The sequence below is a fragment of the Lucilia sericata genome, unplaced genomic scaffold (genome assembly GCF_015586225.1).
Source record: "Lucilia sericata isolate MDLA Ls3-8-SP2 unplaced genomic scaffold, ASM1558622v1 Contig000031F_arrow, whole genome shotgun sequence".
Lineage (NCBI taxonomy): Eukaryota > Metazoa > Arthropoda > Insecta > Diptera > Calliphoridae > Lucilia > Lucilia sericata.
In genome coordinates, this window is record NW_023994069.1 from 437653 (window position 1) to 450845 (window position 13193).

Below are 13193 nucleotides of genomic sequence, written 5' to 3' on the forward strand. Positions count from 1 at the left end.
TGTTTGATAGAAATAACTACAGGTTCCAAATCATGATTCAAGCTATCGGAACTGCCTATTTATTACCAATTTTTAAATTATTTTCTTTCAAAATCCCGCTTTTTAATTACTCGGATCCCGCTATTATTCAATGTATTTAAAAAATAATAAAAACAAAGCTAAAAAAAATTGGCCTACAACCGATTTTAAGCCGCCATCGAAATTTTTAGTGCTAGACGTAGCTGTCGTTTATGTTTGCCGGCGCAGGTCTCTCTCTGATGACTATCGAGTACTTTTTGGTTTTCTAAAAAGTAACTGTTTACATTGTAACGATAAGAAATATTCTGACAATACATAGTTTTTATTTTGTGGCTTCTTTCTGTTTTTGTACACAAAAGAAGGAAAAAAATTAAATTATGTACATTTTAATTGAAAAAAGTTATTAAGTGTTTGCGAAATTAAATAAATAGTTTAAGATATAATGATTAAAATTCCCCGTAAAACGTATTTATGCCTGTGGTTGATAGTTTACTTTGTCCTTATTGTTACAAATGATGCAAAATGCCCTGAAAAGTGCCAGTGTAAAAATAACACAGACTCTTCATGGAATTTACGTGTAAAATGTGGGGGTTCTTCCGATGAATATCTATCTAACTGGCAAAGTATAGACTTTGAAGAGGATGCAGTTAATGTCTTTACGTTGTAAGTTTTGTCAAAAGAATGATATGTAAATATGTGTTAGGAAAGGGAGTTACCCCATTTGTTATCCTCTATTTTTTATAGAGATTTAAGCAGAAATGGATTTACTGGAATCGATAAAGAGTTTTTTCGTAATCTAACAGAACTAAAACGTCTTGATTTGTCTTTTAATCAAATCAAGATGATTGATAAATCAACCTTTGGTGATACTACAAAAAGCGTAGAACGTCTTAAATTAGCCAATAACTCTATAGCACATATATACCCAGGATCTTTTGATCATTTTCCAAATCTCAAACAACTGTAAGTAAAACAGCTACATATACATATAAAGGTGTCCATTTAATTACTTTGTATCATATCTGTAGGGACATATCTAACAACCCATTAGCTTGTGACTGTGATCTAATTTGGTTAGTAGGATGGTCTAACAGTCATCTGGTAAAACTGCAACCTGGTCCAAAATGCGAATCTGAAGATTTTAAGGGCATTTTGTTAAAGAAATTAAAAGTGGGTGTGGATTTGTACTGTGAATCTCCACACCAGCCTCTTTTAGAATTTATACCAAGGCAAAATCAGGCAAGTTTTCACAGTGATTATTTGTAAGAATTTTAAATAAAAAATTATTTCATTTTATTTAGGTTGTGTTTGAGGGAGATGAGTTAGTTCTCAAGTGCCGGGCTCCACGAGTTGCTGTCGGAGTCCCTCATGAATCTGAAGACCTACCCACCAAAGCTCACGTATTCTGGGGCTGGTCGGAAACAATTCGTACTCAGAACTCTACAGATGACATTGTATATCATGATCCGACCAAGGTCCTAAATGATGTCCATTTAGAAAGTAAACACACAACAGATTCTGGAATTCTCAATTCAATCTTGCGTATTGCCAGTGTGCGACGCAATCATACGGGAATGTTTGATTGTACGCTGCGGTCTCAGCAAGCTAATTTATCACACGCAATAGCTGTAATTGTAATTGCCAAAAATACACAATACTGTAAGGCAATAAACGTTCAAACAAATAAGGGCAATTACCATTGGCCCCAAACGGTTCGTGGACAGGTAGTGGAACAACAGTGCGTTGAAGAATCTGATGGCGGACAGATGGCTACTTTTCGTTGTCATGAAAACGGTACATGGGTGGATCTTAATACTGAAGTGTGTGCGTATGTTAGTCCAACAACACGTGTCTTGGAACAGTTCGCTAAAATGAACTTAACACTGAATAAGGCAAACGTTTTAGAAATTGCACGCCGCTTGCACAACTTAACCCATACAATGTCCAATCTAAGACGTATTAAAGACCCCATGGATTTGGAGTTTGTGGCACGAACTTTAGTGAAATATTTAGATTTTATAACGTATCAAAATGAGTTGGCTCACCTACTTTTGGACATAGTATCGCAGCTACTACTCTTGCCGTCTAATACTTTTTACGAAGCGCAACGCCATTATCAAAGCGGTCTTAAGTTGCTTGAATGCGTGGAGGCTGCGTCTAAGCAAGCATCTTTACATACGCCGACAACAGAAGATCACGGAAATATACAAAATAATTTAGTGACGATTCCACGCACGTTTTTTGTTGATTACTTCAGTATTCGACCGGAATCTTTTGCTGGCATATCCTGCGTTTGGGTACGTTCTTCAACTTCATCGTCAGCTTCAACGACAAGTTCATCCTTTGAATGTAGTACTTCGAATGATTCATTTCCCTCATTTGAGCGGTATATTGATGCTGCAATTCAAATCCCTGTGAATTTGCTGTTTAGTGATAAATCGTCCAAATCCGTCATCAAATTGATGGTCGCCGTATTCCGTAATGCAAATCTACTGCCTCATTTGACAAGTAATAAAAGTGTTGAACTTTCTTCGCCAATTATTGCAGCGAAAACGGTTCATGAAAGTGACGAAAGTTATCAGCAATTAAATGATGATATTGACGAGAAAAATCAAATTGCTATCATACTTCGTGTACATCCGTTTCATGATGATCGAAGTGCACCGATACCAGCTCGCTGGGACGACGAAAGACAAATATGGTCCCCGGAAATGTGCCAACAGCTTTACCTACATCGCGGTCTTTTAATGTTTTCTTGCAAACGTTTGGGGTACTATGGACTGTTGCAAAGATCCGCTTACCTAAACGATTTTGAAAGTGATCAAGCGGGAGCCCGCTTTCGATTTCTACCATATGCAATATATATTGGGACGGTAGTACTCTTTCTCTGCTGTTCCATTAATATTGTAACATTTCTAGTTTTCGGCAGAGCCATCCGGATAAACCGACAGCAGCGACATACATTTGTTAATACCTGGTTGGCTCTAGCACTTCTTTGTCTTTCATTTACACTGGGAATATTTCAGACAGAGCGGCAAGATGTGTGTCGTATGATTGGAATGCTTATACACTATTTAAGCATGTGTGTTTTACTATGGCTGAGTGTCAGTCTCAGCACTATGTATAAACGCCTTTCAAAACATCATCGTGTAGTTACCGAATCGGACCTTCCCAAGGAAGCACGTCTGAAGAAACCTATAATGGGCATATACCTCGTCGGGTGGGGAATTTCCATGATGATTTGTGGCATTAGTGGAGCGGTGAATATAAACGAGTATGCTGCATATTCATTCTGTTTCCTCCACAATGGATCGGCGATGAATGCTATGCTTGTACCCGGTGGCATATTACTGATTTTTATATGTATTCTATTTTTAACCATATACTATCAGCTCAACCATAGGAGTTCAGTGGCAAATATGATGCAAAATCACCATCAATTTTCTGACAATACTCAGGCCACGGAGAATATTGACATGGATTGGCTGGACACAACGACACAAAGCAATCCTCCGGGAAGACGCACGAATATTAATGCGAAAAGCTTAAATTTGGATCAGTATACCAGTCTCACACTAAGTAATACTGCTGTAAGTAGTATCGTCGATGATTTCGAACGTTCCAATTTGGCACATTTAAGGGCCCACTTTGTTTTCTTGGTCTTGTTTGTAATTGCATGGTTTTCTGCTGTAGCATTTGTAATGCACTCGGCTCAGGGTGACGATGATCTGGGCCACATGTACTCTGTGTTGTTTGCTATAGCTTGTTGTTTGCTCGGCATATTCACGTTATTATTTTATACATTGACTAGAAATGATACACGGCAACAGTGGAGCCATAATCCATGTTGCGGACAAGATGGTTCAGATGGGCCGTATAATGAGACCACATATAATGACGGAGTTGCTCCGGTTGCTAACAGTGTATTAGCTTATAAACCCTCATATGAAGCAGGAAACAATTCCGGAGCTTCTCGGTCTAATTCACAATGTTCCAAACATCGAACGAGCAGCATACGGAATGGTGGTGGAATTGTCGATGCAACCACTCAACATCTTTTAGCGGTTTCTTCTGCTCCTGCTCCCGCTACAATAATTAACAATCAGCATATGGCAAGTGGTACAGGAATTGGTCTATCACATGACATTCCAAGTGCTGAATTATTTTATAATCCTAATCAAATTAATGTTGCTCGGAAGTTTTTCAAGAAACAGAAGAGATTAGCAAAACGAAATAATTTTGAGTTGCAACGACAAAAAGACAGACCTGATTACGGAGGAAGTGTTGGGGCTGCAGACACTGCAAGTGATATCTCTTCGACAACTGGCAGTGGTCATGGCTACTCTAGACGTCACAATGCAATGACTCTTAAACTGTTGAGCAGTGGAGTGGGTAAAGTAAATAACACGAATATCAACTATAAGCCAGACTACAATGTGGGTTACAAGAGTCATAATCATCATCCTTTAGACAATTTTGATGACGTTGATGATATATTTACTTCCTCAAATGTCTCAAATATAGCAAATAATCAAAATAACCAAAATTCATTAAGGAAACGGGCCAATATATTAGCAATGAATATTTACACCAATATTCCTGAAACAATGGCGCCGCAACATGAGATACACAAAGTAAGAGGTGGTGGTAGTGCAAGCTCAAATGTTGGCGGTGGACGTTTACTCAAACCTTTGGAGGAACACCACGAAGAATTCGAGGAAATTGATAGTAGTTCACATGACGAGAATATACCACTTTACGAAAATACTCTTCAAAAGGTCAACGTCAAACCATCTTCCAACAATATATTTAATACATCGTTTAATTCTGCTACACCTTTACATTACCCCACTACATCCACACCGAACAAATCTAAGGCCCCTGAACTAAAAGAAATTGACGAACATACAGCTCAACAGAAATTATTACTATTAGACCACGATGTTGAGGCAATGAATAGCATAGGTCTGCCATCCGCAGCTGTCGGCAACAAACAAGACTTTTCAAATGAATTCTCCCCAAATGCCCTCGATGGCCGGAACAGCAATGATGAAATCCAGGATAATGATGAGGATAATGATAAACCAAATCTGCAGCGAAATGAGATTTATGTATCGAATTCTTTACAAATAACAAATCGTGTGGACATTGAAGATGATTTTGCAGCTGTCCTCATACGCGGCAATCAACAACCAAAACATTCGAAATCATTAAATAATTTAGATTGTATATATGGTGGCGTAGCTGGAGCAACTAAAACTAATAGTGGCAAGTTAGATGCGATAAACGTTTCGTATGGATCAGATAGAAACTTGACACATATTGGAGCTATAGGGAATGCTACAAAACAAAGGTGTCCCTCGCTCTATGAAGTTATTAACGACAAAGAGTCTGTAACAAGCCTTCGAGAATTGCACTCTTCAACAAAATCACTGGAGACATCAGCTCAAAATTACTTGTCAAACAATAGAAATGAAACAGATGTCAATGTAGTTGAAGGATTTCATATGACAGGAACGTGCACGCGATCGGCAAGTCCCACAAACGAAAGCGATTTGAATTACCAAAATTCGGAAATCAGTATACGTAGCCATGGTTTGTATGCGCCACAAGCCGATAATGACCTGACATTGACCGACGACTTCCGTTATCAGTCCTCAAATGCTAGCGAAGCTGACATGGGCTTAAATGACTTCGATGATGAATTTGGTGCCTTTGGCAGTCACAATTTCTCAAACGATTTGGATGGAACTGACCATGATGACTCGGCTGATCCCATCGATGCACTCAACACATCTATTGACGAATTGTACGAAGCTATAAAACGACGAAGTCCTCTTACAACAAAATTACCACTAGCAAATCAAATGACAGGAGAAAGTCCTTATTGTGAAGTGTCTGCACATTGCCCAGATGAAATGCATTCCTTAGTCAGGAATGATTCCCGTAACAACGTGAACACTGATGATGGCTCAATTTCTGCGATAAATTTACCATCATCATCTTCGTCTTCACTCTTGCCAACAGCATCAAGCACTTCAACAACTACATCCTTAAACACTGTGTTAACAAAATCTTTTCGCGAGAATCTCATAGATGACGATAGCAGTCAAAGTAGTGTAATATCATATATAGACCCCAAAGTAACAAAAAACTCACTTAGCTGAAGTCACTCTGCAATATTCAAATTAATAATTGAATTCAATATAATACTAAGAGCAAATCAAGGCGCATTGGAGCAAACTATTTTTAATAAGGCATAGTTTCAGAGATGTCTTTGTAACTTGGTTTAACGTTCCATTTAATTATTATTTTACCACTTTTTGTTGTGCTAATTTCAGGAGTGTCAATTTAAACTAATTCTTCAAATACGTAAAAAAAAAACATAATTATTTTGAGATTAACCAATAAAATTGAGACTCAGTGACTTCCTTAGGTAAGAGCTAAAAATAACAAGATGGATTAAGTTTCAAATTCTCATTGCATTAACTACTCAATATGTATGTATTGTTTAGAATTAAACAATACATACATACATAATTTGTAAGTAACCCTTTCATAACTGCTCGTTATTATTTTGGTTTATCGTGCGATTATGAAAATCTAGTATATATTAACTGATATTTATATATTATATAAGTCTATTAAATTATATTACTCTTAAGTTTTTCTACTAGATATTAAAATTGTATTGTTATAAGTTAAGCATTAAATATTGTATTATGTACAATTCCATTTTATTTGTCGACTGACTAGATTTTTTTCAAAGAAATTTTGAATATGTTTCTCTTAATGAAATTTCCTCTCTTGTTAAGAGTTGAAATATGTAATTATACTCAATTAAAACCTTTTTATGTAAATCTTATAAAAATTTTAAATATTTCATCCCATTCATTGTATGTGTAAATTACTGTTTAATATGCGATATCTGTGTCTTCATCCATCGTGCAACGGGCATGATGTATGAAGATCATAATTGTGTAAATTCATTTAAAAAAATTCACAACATAAAACAACGAAAGCTTATAGTTTCTTAAACCAATTTTGTTGTATTTTCTAAATATGTATTTATAATTTTATAAAATAAAGATTTTTAATAAATGTACAAAACAGGAAAGATTAACTAAATTGAAATTGTGTAAAAATATAAAACAAAGACAAAAAAAAAAAACGTGAAAATGAATAAGGGATTAACAACAAGTTACTTCATAAGCGAGTGCACAACAGCATTGACGTTGATAGCTTTTAAATCGGAATAGGTTTGGCCGGTGCCCACAAACACAATTGGCTGACCAGTGATGTATGTCATTGATATGGCAGCGCCAACTTTATCGTCTATTGTATCAAACTTTGTTAAGACAATTCCATCGATAATGTGGGGATTTTCGTCGGAGGAATAATCGGCAAGGGCTTGATTAAATTTAACCAATTGATCTACTGCTTCATTGCCGACTAAAGCTTCGCCAACAAAGAGTACCAAATCGGGATCATTAACTTTAATAAGTTTCGAAAGGGAGCGCATCAATGGCTCATTGTCTTGCATACGACCAGCAGTGTCAACCAATACAACATCGATGCGCGTGTCATTAGCAAACTTAATGGCTTCCATCGCTATACCGGCGGCATCTTTACCATAACCTTTTTCATAGAGTTGAACCATAGTGCGACCACCATGTTTCTCTGGCGGATGGAGGGCATTCAGATGTCGTGTATGTGTACGCAATTGTTCGACAGCACCGGCACGGAAAGTATCGCAAGCTGCTATTAAAACACTAAAATCGTTCTCAATTAACCAAAAACATATCTTAGCTAAATTTGTAGACTTTCCCACACCATTAACACCACAGAAAATAGTAGTATATGGTCTGTTGTTTCGTTTGGCTTCGAGGGCATCACGTATAATATCAACGCGTCGTTTTGGTGATAAAATACGCACTAGAGACATTGTTAGAGCATCCTTTACCATAGTTGCCACTGAATCAAATGTGCCAATAGATTTGCCTTCCAAACTGGTAGCGACAGAGTCGCAAAGTTTGCATGCAATATCCGCAGCAACATTCTTGGAAATTAGATGATCACGCATTTTGTCTAAAGCTGTCTGCAAATCTGCGCGTGTCAAAGTTTTACCACCTACAAAGCCCTTGAAATAAGATAAAATGCCAGATTTTTTCTTACTATCTGAGACAACTTGAATCATAGGTTCGTCATTGTCAGAATCAACTTCATCGTCGTCACTCTCTACTTCCAAATCTCGTATACTTCCCTGCATTGTGCCTACAATCTGCAAAATAAAATTGATCATGCATTATCATTTAATCACCAAAAATTTAAAATAACACTTACATCGTTTTGAATATTTTTATATTGAACATCGTCAGCATTATCTCTTGAACGATCTAATACCACAGCATCCTTAGAGCTTCCACCCAAATCCCAAACTCTTGGTTTTTTGCCAGCTTTTTCCTTTTCAGCTTTAGCCTTACTCTCCGGCTGAGGACTCTTCTTACCCGATAATTTTTCTCTCAATTTTTTGCGATTTTCCATAATAATATCTTCATTTGTGACAGTTTTCTCAGAAAATTTTCCTTTTGGACTCTCCACTATATTTACTTTTTTCGTATTTTCGCTCTTTTTGTTATCATTTGGATTTTCAATCATTGAAGCTACCGTTTTCTTAGATTTAAGAGATTCATTAAAGGACCTCATTGCTTTCGGCGCTTTACTATTTTGCTTAGCAGAGTTCTCCGCCGATGCTAACGCGGTTCTAAACTCGCTGTCAAATTCATATTCGACACCATAACGTTGGGAAGACGTTAATAAATCACCGAATTTATCCTTGAATGCAATTTGCATATCGCTTAGAAAACCGTCAACGTAGGGTAATTTTATAACTTTTTGGTACACAACAACGTAAACCAATTCTAGTTCATTGTCCAATTTGAATTGTATAGCTAAGTTATCCTCCTCAAAATATTTTGATTCTGTACTGCGTTCCTGCAAAAGTAAACATTGTTTTTAATTTGATGTACTTACTACGTATGTAAGTGAAAGTTTCACTATACATTAAGCATTTTAAACTTCAAGCATATAATTTATTCAAAAATAACTTACCTCTAATATAACACTACGTATCAAACTGTTTATATTTGGAGTTACATTTTGGCCCGTAGAATTACATTTCCATAAAACTACACCACCTTTTGTAAAAACTACTACATAGTCCAACATTTCGATTAAAAGTTCCGAACAAATTTAAAATCTGTACACGTCACAAGTCCGATTGTACACGTCGCAATGGTCACAGGTTATTGCAATCCTTAATTATTTTACACTTTGAATAACAAAATCTTCACATAAATACTTGATTAAGAAATCAAAATTGAATTTATTTTTGAAATGACCCAAAAAATAATTTGAGTGTTTACAAGATTCTTTTAATATTTTTTTCTACTTTTACAACCGAAGAGGTAATTGCTGCTAAATATCTTAACAAAATGCAAATAAAAATATTTGTTTTGACATTTGCCTTGACTTCTATTGAAACAAAGTGTATTAAAAAAGCGACCGCATGAGGAAGTAATCAGTACTGACAATTTTTTTTATAGAGAGTTTGACAGTTAAAATATAGCAAGTATATATAGAAAAAGGGAATCGTTTGTGCGCTCGCATACACCTCTGTGTATGCACATTGTATTGTGTTAGTGTTTTTTTGACACTTACTTTGAATAATCTTTCTTTATAAGTACACTGAGCAAAATAAAATTATTTATTCGATTCATCTAACCCGGACGTTACACGATCATGTTATTCCTTTCCACTTTAGTTATGCTATGTTTTCATAGAAGCGTCGTGTGTGATTGCCCTGTAAAATAATCTTTCGACCTAATTGTTTGTTTTATTTAATTAAAAAAACATATTCAAATCAAATAAGTTGTGAAGAAAATTAATAAACATAATGACAATGACAAGTTAAAAAGTAAAATAACTTCAGCCTACGTCATAGAAGCAATTTGAAATGCATTTGACAAGCAATTTGTGTGAAAAACTTGAAAGAAGAACTTGATGGAAAAACTTTTAGTGGAACTGCGTAAATTAAAGTCTACTCGACTCGAAAAGTTGATTTTTTAATTTGTATAGTCGACCTTTTAAATAAACGACATTAATTTTTCGGTTTTATAATTGTAAAATTTTTCAACTTCTTTTAATGTAAATTTTTTCCAGAAATCTTGTTTCCACTTTATTCACATTATTATAAACTGATTTCAACAGACAGACGGACATGGCTTAATCGACTCCGCTATCTATAAGGATTCAGAATATATATACTTTATGGGGTCGGAAAATTATATTTTGGAAATTACAAACGGAATGACAAACTTATATATACCCTTCTCACGAAGGTGAAGGGTATAACAAGTAGGAAAGTATAGTCGGGCATGGCCTACTATATTATGCCCTACACCATTTTATGTTTTTTACCTTTACCTTTATTCCGACGTATTTAAGCAATTTATTGATGGAAAAACAATTTTCTAAAAGAGGCTATATATGGGAGTTAGGGCTCGATACTTATAAAGTTAGGTGAAGAGATATATTTTTATATAAAAGTTAGTTATGATGAATTTCATTGCGATACTAATGGTTATAAGTCAATTTTGGACGTTTAAGACATTTTTAAAGGGAGCATTGTATTGGGGCTAGGGTCAAATAAGGGCCGATCATTAAGCGCCTCGGCGACACATCAAATTGTTTGACTCAAACGGTAAGTTTTTTGATTGTGTTAGTAAAAAAACTCACACCACATATATACATGTGAGTTTTTTCACTAACACAAGCAAAAAACTTACCGTTTGAGTCAAACAAATTTGATGTGTGGCCGTGTCGCTATACATAAATCGGCAGTGCCATTTATGCTTATATAAAACTTAGTTGTGCGATTTCTGGAGAGATAGTAATATAGGTATATGACGTAGTTATGGCATAAAAAGCACAAATCGGGGGGTCCGGTTCTATGGGGGCAAGGTAAAATAATGGATCGATTTCAACAATTTTCAATAGTCTTCGTCCCAGTGCCGAAAAACGCATTTGGTCCAAATTTTATCTAAATATCTTCAAAATTGCAGGCTGTACCTTGATCACAAGGTTTACATGGACAGCCAGCTAGACTGACGGACATGTGTTAATCGCCTCAGAAACTGATTCTGAGTGTAGGACCAATATTTTTGTGCGTTACAAACATCACCACAAACGCATAATACCATCCCCACTATAGTGGTGGGGCATAAATAGTCCATGTTAATACTGCTCAAGAGTATAAAAGGCCAAGTATCTTTTCTCTATACACAAATATGTAAAAGAAGAGGGTGTATTCTTAAATAAATGAAACTGTTTATTAATCGTTATTATGTCTGAATAACTGCAAATATTTTTTGAAGTTATTTTATAGATATTTAAAATTAGTTCCAGTCTTTTAAACTACAAAAAATTAAATCTTAAATCTAAACACAAAAGATTACATTGATAAGTTTGTGCCTTTAAGTGCCAACTGGATTTTGATGACGTTGACGTGTGTTTAATTCCATTTAAGATCGATTGTATTTACCCCAAATGTGAAGCATGAACACAGATGCTATGAATAGCAATGACATAACTAACACTGGAACAGGGCCAACTTTAATGCCAGGAGAGTCATCAGTATAAAAACGCCACATACCACCGGTTCCAGCACCACCGGCAGCTCTGCTTCTCGGAGCAGTACCAGTACTACTAGTCGTTTTACGCTGCTTCAAATTGCTACCGCTTCCTGCTGAACGAGGTGCTGATAATTTATTAGGTGACTGGGAACCACTTCCCACTGATGTAGAACTAGCTGGAGCTGGCATTGTTAAATTACACAAGTCCTTCCTTCAATAAACCGTACGAAATGCTACGTCGTCGTGGGTAAATGCAAGTTTTTTTTGAAACTGTCATAGAGACCTCTTCGTTAACCAATATTGTCGGCGACGGCTAAAACTAAAAATTTCGGAGGCGGCTTAAAATCGCCTAAACTTCTTTAGAAAAAAAATCCTACACAGAAAAAAATGTCAGAGTTTCTTAAGAAATGAGAATTAAAAACTGTAGTTCTAGCGTGTGTGAATTGAGAAAAGAGAAATAAAACAAAGTGAAATAGTTTTATTTGAAATAAATAAAAAGGAATTTTGATTTTTATTTTTAATAAATACCTTGAAGGCTTTTTTAGCATAACGTAATGGTTACTTTTAATACATAAGTTTTTCCTCACATTCGAGTTGTTTTTTAGCCTTTTTGGAAGTTTAATAATGTGCATAAGCTAGCTTAAGGAAATGTCAAAACCGAACGAAAAGTCTCTCAAGTGCTTAAGAAAATCCGAAGAAACTTTTAGGTGGTTATAATTTACTTAGGTGCATTCAAAATAATTAAGCCCCATTTGCACATTTATGTATGTGCTGCACGTAATAAAAAATAAATACATATATCATAATATTTTATCGAAATAAATTAATTTTCTTTTTCCTTATCATTTTTATACCCTCCATCAAAAAAGATCGTTCAATTTTTGACGATTAATCGTTCGAATAAATTAAAATTGCGAAATTTCAAATAACGAATAAACCGAACAATTTCTATCAAATAACCGATCAAGAAAACATTACTATGTTACAGTAAAATTGCTATATATTTTATACAAAATTCAATATTTTTATAATAAATTTTCTTCCTTTGTTAATTCTTTAATTATTTTCAATAATGAATAAAATTTATTTGATGATTTCAATAAAATACTTCAGAAACATTTTAAGAATTTGTTCTGATTTACCTACTTCTAGAATGTGTTCATAAAGAAACACTTTAGATTCTTGAAAGGCTATCTTGGAAATCCCCCTTACTTCTACAACCAGTTTTGAAGAACTTTGTTGTGTTTTTTTAAGAATTTCTAATAAATTCTTCAGCAATAGCTTTACACTAATTCAATGGAACGTATGAATTTTGGAACTCGTTGAAAAATCTCAAAAACATAAAATTAATCAACTTAATTTCTTTATATCTCGGGGGAGTTTTCCAGATTTTTCCTACCGAGCGCGTCCCCGGGTGGCGGATAGGGGGTGGTGATGGACCATCTGTCCTCTCCCAGCTTTAATTTCACTTAAGCTGAGGGA

At 35.3% G+C, this 13193-nt stretch overlaps 3 protein-coding genes across 3 annotated transcripts; 1 reads left to right on the top strand and 2 right to left on the bottom strand.

The window, feature by feature from the left end:
• The first annotated feature begins 304 nt into the window (after nt 1–304).
• LOC119611281 (adhesion G protein-coupled receptor A3) lies at nt 305–6798 on the top strand. The gene is made up of 4 exons (XM_037966816.1): nt 305–681; nt 763–981; nt 1047–1257; nt 1320–6798. Exons 1-4 carry the CDS (start codon nt 461–463, stop codon nt 6183–6185), a joined length of 5517 nt encoding a protein of 1838 aa, XP_037822744.1. The 5' UTR covers nt 305–460; the 3' UTR covers nt 6186–6798.
• A 257-nt stretch (nt 6799–7055) lies between these two features.
• On the bottom strand, nt 7056–9556 carry LOC119611290 (signal recognition particle receptor subunit alpha homolog). Its single transcript, XM_037966825.1, has 3 exons — nt 9130–9556; nt 8362–9012; nt 7056–8299 (listed from the first exon to the last, which is right to left on the bottom strand). Exons 1-3 carry the CDS (start codon nt 9244–9246, stop codon nt 7220–7222), a joined length of 1848 nt encoding a protein of 615 aa, XP_037822753.1. The 5' UTR covers nt 9247–9556; the 3' UTR covers nt 7056–7219.
• A 1828-nt stretch (nt 9557–11384) lies between these two features.
• Nucleotides 11385–12003, bottom strand: LOC119611295 (protein transport protein Sec61 subunit beta-like). Its single transcript, XM_037966832.1, has one exon. It carries the CDS (start codon nt 11898–11900, stop codon nt 11601–11603), a length of 300 nt encoding a protein of 99 aa, XP_037822760.1. The 5' UTR covers nt 11901–12003; the 3' UTR covers nt 11385–11600.
• Nucleotides 12004–13193: the final 1190 nt, after the last annotated feature.